We start from the raw sequence: 11,635 nt of genomic DNA, 5'->3' as shown, positions 1-11,635 counted from the left end.
TATAAAGGCTCGTTGTGAAGTATAAGTTGCTACTTACAGGCATCGCTTCGAAGAATTTAACTTGGAATGCGTCCTTCATAACAGACACGTGTTCATCTGCTCTACCGCTAGCAAACAACCGTACTGATTAAATAACATAAAAGTCAAGCAGTTCCCTAAAAGTCCAACAGTTTACAGGACACACTTCCTGCTAAAGAGCCCCCTGGTGGTTGAAGAAAAATCCACATATAAACCGGAAAATGAAAAAAAATCTGAACGCTCTCTGGTATTGTTCAGGGGGCCGGACCAAATGTGGAGGCCCGCGGGCCGTAGTTTGGGGACCCCTGATCTACACATTCATCTGTGTATAATGTTTCGAAGCACAGCAGCGCAGGTTGGTACATTGGCATTCAGAAACATCTGACTGGCAGATGTTTGTGAATGCCAATAATTGACGTGCAAATAATTGATATTCATTTTAATTGTATTTTTTGATTTGGTGTTTTTAAGACTAGTTGTGGGTTTAGATAGCGTTTCACTTACAATGTTATGTTTTTCTTATATAATTACCCCATCATAATTTTACTTTTCCTGTCTACTTACCATCTTTTAATATGAAAACACGATGGACCGCCTCGGCGCCCTGACCACCGAGCTTAGCAAGTTTTTTGGGGGAAACCCTGCAGTTAGATTGTTTTACCACAGCTCTGATGCTCTGTGTTTAACCTTTGAGTTTGAGCTCTGTTTGCTCACAAATACAAATTAGTAAGTTGCAATTACCACTGATGGATTTTTAGGTTAGCCAATTAAACTACTCCCCCTCTTGAAAATTTCACTAAATCTAACACAGAAGCTGTTAGAGGTGCTGATGTTTTTAGCAACAAAAGGGGCCCTTAAGTCAAATTCTGCTCCAGGCCTCATACAGCCTTGGACCGGCCCTGCATGATGAGTTAAATCCGCTGCACTGGGCAGAGATGAGCAACAAATGGAAGGATTTAATTGGATTTAATTCAATGCTGCTAATGTGGCATTAGTAGCTCTTCCATTTTGTGTCTGTTGAGCATAAACAGAAGAAATCTGTAATGTGTGTGTCAGTGTATTGATAAATATATTTATTTAGATATAGGATTGTTAGTATTCATTTCATTATAGAAGTTAGTAAACCAAATCATATCATATTTATATATATTTAGTAATATACTGGGCGATATGTTTGTGTCCTTAAGACTATTATTGCTCATTGTTAGTTATTGTATATATATTTTTATTACTTTATTTTAAATTGGGTGGACAAATAAAATGTTCCCCTTCTTAGGGGATCAATAAAATCTTATCAGGCCGCCCTGGGTTAAAAGCCTCTACTTCTCTCGTAGTGACCTACCGCTGTCTGTTCTCTTAGTGGGAACGACGTGATGGCAGCAGGATCCTGATTGATCTGTCTCTGGTTCTGCAGGTCTTATTCCGGGTCTAGGATGGGGCGGTCCTCCAAAGACAAGAGGGACATATACTACCGTCTTGCTAAGGAAGAGGGCTGGAGGGCCAGGAGCGCTTTCAAGCTGCTGCAGCTGGACCACCAGTTCAACCTGTTTTCAGGTGAGACCTTCAGGTCACCAGAACCACAACAGGAGAGGATGAATACAGTACATATTATTTCAGTTTGTCATTAAACAACATGAAGTACTGTTTATTTGTGGAATGAAAGGAAAGGAATAGATGAGCCAATGTTTCTACAAAGATCTGGAAAGTCTGGGTGGCATTGAACCCATTTTTAATCCAATATCCCAAAATAAACTCTAGTTTGCCCTTCAGAAGCAACCTCATCACTAAACACAGTCCATCTGTGTGCATCTTAACCTCAGTCTCAGTGCAGCTAGCGTCAGAGGTTCTTCAAAGAATCTCTGGTGGTGGAATGTTGTTTGCATCACCATGAAGACGAACAACATCCCAGCATTCTGATTGATCCTTCATCTGGACATGGAGGCAGGATGGACAGGCTGGAGACCTACAAGGACATGGACATCCACCTGGACTGACAGGAGAGCATGGAGACTCTGGAGGAGCTGCAGAGATCCACAGCTCAGGAGGAAAATCCTTCTATTGAACAACTATTAGTTGTGAACTCTGAACGTCTAGTTGTTATGGAAGAAAGCCAGAACTCTGCTTTCATTTTGCTTCATATGTAGGAGATTCAGTAAAACATGTGAAGGCTCCTGGACTACGTCTTGTAAAAGAGACTAAAGGGCTGAGTTGGAGGTTCACCTTCCAGTTTCCAGCAGAACAGTGACCCAGACATCCAGCCGGAGCTGCAGTCGAATGCTTTAGATCAATGTGTATGTCTGTGTGTGTGTGTGTGTGTGTGTGTGTGTGTGTGTGTGTGTGTGTGTGTGTATTGGATGTTTAGCAGAAGGATGGGCAGAAAGGTCTGTGTGATGTTCAGCGCTTCTACACAGCTTCCAGACAACTGCCTGGACTCTCACAAATATTAGCTCATTATTACAGCATCAACCATTCAGCCTCTTCATGCCTGGAATGGATTTAGTAGCACTTGCGTAATGCAGCAGGAATTGACGCTGAGATAAAGAGAGGAAATTTGCTCGAGATGTGAAGAAACAAATGTTGCTTCTAGGCTCAAATGGCAGATTTTAAAAAAATCAAAGCTTCTTCTTGAGATGTAAATAATAAACGAATAAATAATAAATGACATTTTTTTTCCAGAAAGATGTAGGGCTGTAGTGATACAATAATCTCATGATACGATACATGATATTCTGCTCACGATACAATATGTATCACAATATTTGGCAAACAATATGATTCAATACGATTCAATACGCTTTTAAGATTTTCAGAAAGATTTTAGAGGGACAGAATGATTTTGGTGACATTTTGTGACTGTTCCATAGATATAGATTGAATTAACTTAATTGAAAACTGATTAAAAGCACCAACTACACAATACCTGGCTCTGATTAAACAGAGACTTGGAGTCTACAGCTGGACGAAATTAATGAAAGATGCGGTGAGAAAATGAGTTCCTGTTAATTAATTCATGTGGATTTGACATAAAATGCAAAGTTTCAACAGTGATCTGGGAGCTGAGTGGGGAGATTATCCGCCTCTGTAGATTCTCAATATGCAAATGATTGTACTTATGTTTTTCTTTTGGACATACTGTGGCTGCATTTTGGACCTTGAGTCACAGAAAAACAAAACCCAATTTGGAAACCTGTTAATTTTTCCACTGTGAAAGTCAAATATTCATAACGAATGGTTTTTATAATTTAGAATAACTATATACTTTAAATTTTTTAAACTGATGTAAAAATATTGCAAGCAACACAGTTTTATAACATCAGCATAAAAATGAAATTGCTCAATTTTTGACAAAACGTCAGGTCAAAACATGACAAAAAATATGGAATTGTGTGTTGGGGAGGGGGGAGTAAAAAAGGTCTTTTGAACTATGGGAAAAAGCTTTTTCTACCTTGACTCCCGGAGTTAGCCTTGGCTGTAAGCTGCTTACTACTAGCTGCTGGGGGAGTGGATCTGCCTCACCCCATAGTGATCGACTCCTTGCAGCTGCGCAGCGCCGCCATTCCCCTGCTTGTATCTCTGAGTAGCTGCCTCTCAGACTGCCAGGATCTCATCGTTCTCTCAGTCTCTGATACTCTTTGTCAGCTGCTAATAAGAATGATCGATCGCCATCGTCATCATGGAAATCCTCACTGTGCCCACACTTCAGCTGCAAATTTCCCCTCTTTGACTTCCTGCTCAAAACAGAGCGCCACTACCTGCTGCTCGTTCATTCTTCACATAATCCTTTATATACAGTACATAAACCACTAAGCTAAAAGCAAATTACTAAGTGGATGCCACCAGTCGCTCCAATATCCAAACTTTGCATTAATTTCATGATCTCACTGCATTTGCCGCTACACCGTTCCGCTTCTCATTCACGGTTACTTGAGCAACTTTACTTTGTTTCTTAGCAGCAAAATACAGCCCATCGTTATTTATTGAAGATTTGAGATTTCCAAAAACAAATCAATCTAATGTTGCGTTTCGTTTTTTATCTTTGTAAGCTCATTCCCTTTCACATTCCAAGAAAAGCTGGTTTTTGACCTTTCTCTGACATTCTGAAAATATGATTTACTTATTGTAGCATAACTCTGGTTTTACTTGGCCTAGTAACACAATTTACAAACAGGTGTGTAGTTTATAATGTGCACTTTAAGCACAAGTTGAAAGGAAGGCGGAGTCTTGCTGCTATGCTGCCCGCCACAAATTAGACATGTTCAAAAGACACTAATAAGACCCCTAAGGGCGTGTGTATCGATACTCGTGGATGAAAAATTGATGCTTTCCAAGGGAAAAAAAATATAAATAAATATTATAGAATCAATATAATTACACAACCCTAGAAAGATGACTGGAGTCTATTTGCTATGAACTAAATACAGAAAGATATTCATACTGTTGTTTTATCAACATTAATATGATTGATATCATTAGTGGATGATATACCATCATCCACTTAGTTGATTGTACATAATCATATATATGAGCCTGGTTTCTATGGAGATATAGAAGTTCTGCTCCTGTTCTGTGTGTCAGGTGTGAACCGAGCCGTGGATCTGTGTGCAGCACCAGGCAGCTGGAGTCAGGCTCTCAGCCGCAAACTCAGGTCTCCTTCCACTGTATTCTACATCTTTAGAAAACTGTCCAAGATTTGAAACCTGCAATAAACGCTTGAAGTTCATGTTGATCCTGCCTAGATTGTTCTGTTCTTTCCAATGCAGAGGCGGAGAGGAGGAGGTGAAGATTGTTGCAGTGGACCTGCAGGCCATGGCTCCTCTACCAGGAGTCACTCAGATTCAGGGAGACATCACTAAGGTGCTCAACAAATCCACAAAGAATCAACAGATTATTTCTCGGGGTGCACCAATTGTAGTTTTTGCTGATATGGTTTTTGTGATCTGAAATGTCATTAAATATAGCAAGAAAGTTACTGAGGTGAGGGGAGCATGCTGTTACTCACACTCATGTCTTCCTTCCCCCAGGTGTCCACAGCTCAAGAGATAATCCGTCACTTCGAGGGACAGCCTGCCAACCTGGTGGTGTGTGATGGAGCTCCAGACGGTCAGGTCCCCATTGACCCGCCTATCTTCTCTGCTTTCGTCTTCTAAATTTCCTTCCTGTTTTGTCTCCATAGTAACTGGACTCCATGATGTGGATGAGTATATCCAGGCTCAGCTCCTATTAGCTGTGAGTACAGAGGTGTTGTCCTTTGTGAGGTTTGGTGGTGTGACACTGACATCTGTGTGTTTTCCAGGCTCTGAACATCACCACTCACATCCTGACACCTGGAGGAACTTTTGTAGCCAAGGTTGGATCACTCCGTCTTCCTCTAAGACTTCCTAAATTCACACCTGTTTACTGTGAACAGGCGTGAACGAAACAGCTGCTTGTCTAATCAGTTTGAATTTTCAAGTCTAAATTCAGATACATAGGGTTTCCCCCAGAAAACTTGCTAAGCCTGGTGCACTCAGGCGACCCATTAGTTTTGTGTGGTTTTGTATTAAAACATGTTAAGTTGACAGGAAATGTAAAATATTAGTGGGTAATTATTATGTCACTGGAAACATTGCTGACAATTCCTAAACCCACAGCTATTGAATCTTATAAACTAATCAAAAATATACAATTACAACAAATATCCATTATTTGGACTTCTTTTAAATCCAAATTAAGTCAGCATTTAGTGGCCCTACAAACACAATGTAATGCTGATCACATACACAACCAGCCCATGGCATAAATGAACTAAGTAGCTGCTTAAGGCCCCCTACGTCTTCAGGGCCCCATAAATGCTAGATTATCAGTGCTGCTAAATTTAATGTAATGGTTCCAGCATACGTAAATTAAAATGGATTCACGGTCTGAACCATGAATCCAGATCACATCACACATAAAGCAGATAAATGCAACTAACTTTTTCTCCATAGTGACAAAAACCACTGACTGTGGCCCCAATAACTTATAATAAATGAAATTAAATGACTCCACTTATATTAGTAGCATTTCACCCGTTGAGGTCTGAATGCACAGCCTCACAAATTCCTCCTGGTTGCATCTGCAGAGAAATCTGAGCTAGTTCATCAGTAAGTTGGATCTGTCTGATCCAAACTGATCTATTGAGCTCTGCGAGTTTTTTACCCTGTGCGCGATCTGGGCGTGCATTTTTACGAGGATAATTTTTGCGTGGTTTCGCTTCTCCGAAACAGACAGATGTTACATCTTCCATGCTCCTGAGCGCTGCTCTCCTTCTGGGCGCAGAAGGGTAACATGCACCCAGAAAGTTCCATTTGTTAAGACCACAGGATGAGTTGAGTTTAATTCTTCACAGCGGTGGAGCTGCATCCGCATTGGTTGCGCAACGCACTGCGCGTGTTACGGTCTAATTAATTTCTGCACCGTTACGTATTTCCTCAAGATAAACTGCTGGCTCCTCTGTTTAGACTGGGGTTCAGAAACCCACGGCCCTAGAGCCACATGTGGCTCTTTAGTGCTGCCCTAGTGGCTCTCTGGAGCTTTTTCAAAAATGTTTGAAAATTGAAAAAGATGGGGTTGGGAAATATACTTTTTTGTTTTAATATAGTTTCTGTAGGAGGACAAACATGAGACAATCATTCTTAACATTTTCCAATGCTATAAAAATGTGTAGAATAAATATAAATTTCAACATTTCTGTCAACAAAGATTTGTGTCATAGCCTGTGACATGTTTCTTTCAGCTGGGTGGGGTGTGAGGCAGGTGGCTGTAAACAAACCGACAGGTGTGGGATGGACCATGGATAGCAAAGGGGAAAAGAGAAAAATAGCTGAACATCTACAATTCATGGACCGAATCATTTGCATTCATTGCCAATGCGGAAGGATTACCTGAATGTTTGCTGTGTAGAGAGAAGTTGTCAAATAACAAAAAGAGTACCGTACTTTCCGGAGCGCACCTTACTAAAAGTCGCACAGGTACAAATTTTTTGAAAAAAACTGGAAACGTACATATATGAGCCACACCGGTCTATAAGACGCATGGTTCAAAGTGTGGGGAAAAAGTAGTGGCTTATAGTCTGAAAAATACAGAAAGACATTTCCAGGGAAGGCGCTACATTAGCTGCCGCGTTACGATTAAAGTTATATCTTAGATGCCCGATGTTGAGAAGCTGTCCAGTGATGTCTGTAAACAGAAGTCACATTAAACACACAAGAACACAATCCTGCCATAGGATGTCTCCATAGTCACTGGAGACATACACAAGAGTCATTTTAGGAAATGTCCAAGTTAAGTCCTGATCACAGTGATCAGGGGCCTCATGCATAAAAGAGTGCTCAGTTTTCACATTAAAACTTGGCTACGGAAAAATTTTGAAAAGTGCAGCGCACAAAAAAAAAAATCGGAGGCATAAAAGCCATGTGCACCTTTCCTTTACAAATCCTAATTTGCGGGAAATAGAGCGCAGCTGCTGGTCCGCCCTGTTGTCACCCTTATATGTAAATTAGTATAAATACCCGTAAGTCTCCCACCACGTGAAGCAGTAACCATGGCAACATCCTTGTTTGTAGCAGTATAAGTATTTATAATAATAATAATTCTATATTTTACGTAAAATGTGCTTTCAGGGCACAAGGTCACTTCACAAAAACAAAAATAATACATTTTAAAGAAAAATAAATAAATAAACAAAGAGATTATACAAATAAGAAGAGTAGCATGTCCAGCTGGGATTTAAAGAATGACAGCGTGTCAGAGAGTCCTTTGAGTGGGAATGTAAACGTCTATACTAAATAGTAGAATCATGTGTATAAGTTGTACATTTACAGAATAGACTTGCTTTCTGTCCATAAGGGGCATTCAGAAAGCGGGCATGGCTCGACTGAAGGATGACTGCAGCTGTACCGGTACCGCACGGCTCCTTCTTTAAGTTTTGCTCGGAGCTCCAGGATGATCAGTCTGGATGAATATTTCAATATTTCCCAGCAGATCAATATGATCTCTGATCAGTCGTTCCCTCTGAATCCTTCTACTCTCGATGTTCTCCATCAGAGCCAAAGCGCTGTGCCACAATTATGTTGTTGCGTGTAATTGTGACACAGCACAAAGGTTTGCCCTTTGCACAGCTACTTATGTACGTGTGATTGTCTACACACCTTGATCATCTTAAAATAATCAAACTTGTTTGGAGTTAATCTGCTGATCCAACCATGATTTCTTTTTCAGTCAAAATGAAATGACCCCATAGATGAATTCATGCTCTTCAGCTCACAGACCAATGCGTTACATCTCAATGAGACAAAAACTGAGGAAAAGTACTATTTACATTAGAGTGAGGTTTTCAGGTCCTTTTATTTTTATTTTCTTTATTTTGTGTGCGTTTTATGTTATTGTCTGAGGATAAATGTGGTTCAGTTTCATTGTTTAGGTTTAAACAATAAAATATTAAAACCATGAAAAAAACATCAGTTTGATGCTTCTTGTCTAAATAACTGAATGTGGTCAGATTTCAGTGTATTTAGGTGAGTTTTGACGCTTTGTGGTTTGATATTATCCACAGAAAAAGTTTGCGTGGATTGGTTTGCAGAATCCAATTTTCTTCCTGTCGAGAGCTGTTATTATTTATTTATTTATAGGAGGAGCAGAGGGGATCTTTGTGGAAGAGCCTTAAAATGGACTTCTATTATGAACCAAACAAAAATCATTCAACAGTCCCATTTTAAACTAGCTTTTTTAGCATCTCCCATGAACAATTTAGCATGGCTAGTGCTACTAATCCAACCAGCAGTGTGTGTGTTTTCCCTAGAAAATGTAGAGCGAACCTTAAAGGCTGCCAGAGTTTCCAAACCCAACATGTTCCATGACTGATGGCATGAAAGCTCAAATGAATGTGACTCCACATTGGCTGACTGGAATTACATTTGTTGCTTGCTTGTTTCAATTGTTAATTATTTTCAAATCACTAATGTTGGTGTCAAATATAATTTTTTTATAAACATGTTAGAGGTTGTACTTGTGTGATGCAGTTTTGATTGGAGTTATTCAAACAATAAATAAAGCTGATAGGCTGAGAGTAAATAGTGATGTCTGTCCCTGTCTTGTTTTAGATCTTTAGAGGTAAAGATGTAACTCTACTGTACTCTCAGCTGAAGATCTTCTTCAGCAGTGTGACTTGTGCCAAGCCTCGCAGCAGTAGAAACTCGAGCATTGGTGAGCCATCACCGTTGGGACCAATCACAGAGCACCTGCAGCTGGAAACCTCTCCCACTTTTTTGTTGGGTGAATATTAAGGCTGCAGGCTGTTGAAATAAATAGATGATTTATTGTTTGTTTTTTTTCCTATTTTTTTTTTTCTCTTTTCCTCACTGATCCAAAGTGTGTTGTTGTTTGTGCAGAGTCCTTTGTGGTTTGTCAGAATTATTCTCCCCCAGAGGGTTATATCCCCAACATGTCCAACCCTCTGCTGGACCAATCATATGGTAACTATAAAGCCTTTGACACTGGTGTGCTACTGGGGGTCATTTGCTTGAACACATGAGAGTGAGTATGAGAAATAAAATCGGTCAGTTTGTCTAAAACTAAATGAATTATCTATTGCATCTGGTTGAAGCTCCTGGCATGACATCAGTGATCAGTGCAGGTTCCATATCTAGTACCTTGCAGATCGACTCTTACTCAGAAGTTCAAGAATACCATATTACTTGTATTTGTGTGTCTTCAGTCTGGTGTCTGCTCTCTGTCCTTCAGATGTGGACTTCAACCAGCTAGAAGGATCAAACCGTGTCATTGTTCCCTTCTTAGCATGTGGAGACCTCAGCGCCTTCGATTCGGACAGAACCTATCCCCTACAGGTGAGGAGTGACTTGATCAGATCTGGTGGATACATCTTTAACTACAACCACAAAAATCCTCCAGACTGGAGAAAAATGTACTGAAGTTCTTGGTTATACTTTTGTGTGTATTTAATGCAGACTATTTTCTCAGTAATAATGTCAATCTGAAAGATTATGGACATTCTGGTTATAGATATGAGTTGTTAAAGGACAGGCCTAATGGTCTGTTGGAGTCCAACACTTTTCCTGTGAACATCCTTGTAAACTAGGGGAGCACGATAATTATTGGCCTAATAAGAAGTTATTACATCTCCTTATCAGTCCGATATCATAATAGCACCGATAACATATTCAGTGGTTTTATTTATTTATCTTTTCAATCAAGGGCTCGGATTCCTGAGTGAGACCTGAGTCCAAGTGGCATTGGTCTAATTGGAGAAAACTGTAAATAAATTATTTTAAAATTTTCTTATGTCAGAAAACGACTGAGTTGTAATTTTAATAATAGTTAAAAATAATAATATATTAATTACCCCAGTGTGTTGCACACAAATAACAAAAATATAAACAGAACAACTCTGAACTGGGAATTTCCAACACCACGTGAATGAAGCACAGCTCATGAGTAAACAGAGAACATGGTAGTTGTAGTTTGGAATTTCTTTAAATTTTTAGAGGAAGAAATTCCTGTATAGACTTGTTCAATAGAGCTGGTCCTGATCAGCATAATGATCTAAAGAATGTCTTTCTTCTTTTTGATTCTTTTCTTTGTGCAGCTTGATGCTGGTAAAGAATACGAGTACATCCCCCCCACACAGCCACCTATCCGGCCTCCATATGAGCAGGCCTGCCATTTTCGCAAACACAACTTGCTGTCCAGAGAGGATGCTCCTCCCATCAGTCCCATCCACAGCCAAGAAGAACGGGAACCAGCCAAAACCTCATGACCCTTAAGTCGTGCTAGTGGAAAAAGGCCTTGGACATTCTGCAGATCATAATCTGTTAAGTCGTTCTGGTTCCCCAAGCAGTAGGATGTGTTTTAATGAGCTGACATCTGAAAAATAAAGGCTATGACATCTTACTGTAGTAGGACGTGTGTGTGGTAGAAGATTGGAGTTCCAACCTGATCACAATAGGAGGATGTGTCTCTGTCCCTGATACATTCACACTGCAGCCTGAAGTGACCCAATTCTGATTTTTTGGCATTTCCGATTTTTTGCCGAGCCGTTCACACTGCCAGTAAATGCGACCTGTATGCGTTCTGTAGTGTAAACGGGCAAACGACCCGAAAGTGTCCCGCATGCGCAGTAGAGGGCGCCATAGTGTCAACGTTCTCAGTGTTCTGCCAACCGCCATAGAAAGAAGAAGTGCTCAGTGTTTGCGGAAGTAAACATGGAGGCTAATGGTGGCGCTTAGCTTACATATTTGAAGTTGTTGTCCGGCCGGAGCAGTATATTAATAACTTAATCCTCATATAATCCGTCATGGTTGTTGTTTTTCTTCCCACTTGCGCGTATCAGGACACAGAATAGTGAGATTTGTTGAGCATCAGTGACGTTCAGTTCGGATGAAGGCGACCTGAACGTTAGGTCACATTTGAATCGGATACGTATCGGATATGGGTCACATTCGAAAAAGAATCCGACCTGTGCTGTTCACACTGCCATGAAAAGATCGGATACAGGTCACATTACGTCAAAAAAATCGGAATTGAGTCACTTCAGGCTGCAGTGTGAACGCACCCAAAGAAAGTTGTGCTCAGTGTTTTCTTT

At 40.3% G+C, this 11,635-nt stretch overlaps 1 protein-coding gene across 2 annotated transcripts; it reads left to right on the top strand.

Moving 5' to 3' along the window:
- The first annotated feature begins 1,394 nt into the window (after positions 1-1,394).
- Positions 1,395-10,949, top strand: ftsj1 (FtsJ RNA 2'-O-methyltransferase 1). Of its 2 annotated transcripts, none has more exons than XM_015025910.1 (10): positions 1,395-1,572; positions 4,594-4,663; positions 4,779-4,872; positions 5,040-5,118; positions 5,192-5,244; positions 5,312-5,365; positions 9,138-9,309; positions 9,426-9,509; positions 9,778-9,881; positions 10,640-10,949. In XM_015025910.1, the coding sequence occupies exons 1-10, from the start codon at positions 1,452-1,454 to the stop codon at positions 10,808-10,810; spliced, it is 1,002 nt and encodes a 333-aa protein (XP_014881396.1). In that variant the 5' UTR covers positions 1,395-1,451; the 3' UTR covers positions 10,811-10,949. The 2 variants fall into 2 exon arrangements, with proteins under 2 accessions (XP_014881396.1, XP_014881397.1); XM_015025911.1 differs by having other exon boundaries at positions 1,399-1,572; positions 9,138-9,240.
- The last annotated feature ends 686 nt before the right edge of the window (positions 10,950-11,635 follow it).

The sequence above is a fragment of the Poecilia latipinna genome, unplaced genomic scaffold, assembly GCF_001443285.1.
Source record: "Poecilia latipinna isolate Pla-1442-1.1 unplaced genomic scaffold, P_latipinna-1.0 Scaffold4401, whole genome shotgun sequence".
Lineage (NCBI taxonomy): Eukaryota > Metazoa > Chordata > Actinopteri > Cyprinodontiformes > Poeciliidae > Poecilia > Poecilia latipinna.
This window is presented reverse-complemented; position numbering and strand designations above follow the sequence as displayed.

What these genes read in the sequence shown, in the direction of transcription:
- ftsj1 (XM_015025910.1), top strand. Translation starts at nt 1,452, where the DNA reads ATGGGGCGGTCCTCCAAAGACAAGAGGGACATATACTACCGTCTTGCT. An exon ending in GTGTGATGGAGCTCCAGACG is followed by an intron (nt 5,119 to 5,191) that starts GTCAGGTCCCCA and finishes TTGTCTCCATAG; the next exon opens with TAACTGGACTCCATGATGTG. An exon ending in GAGGAACTTTTGTAGCCAAG is followed by an intron (nt 5,366 to 9,137) that starts GTTGGATCACTC and finishes GTCTTGTTTTAG; the next exon opens with ATCTTTAGAGGTAAAGATGT.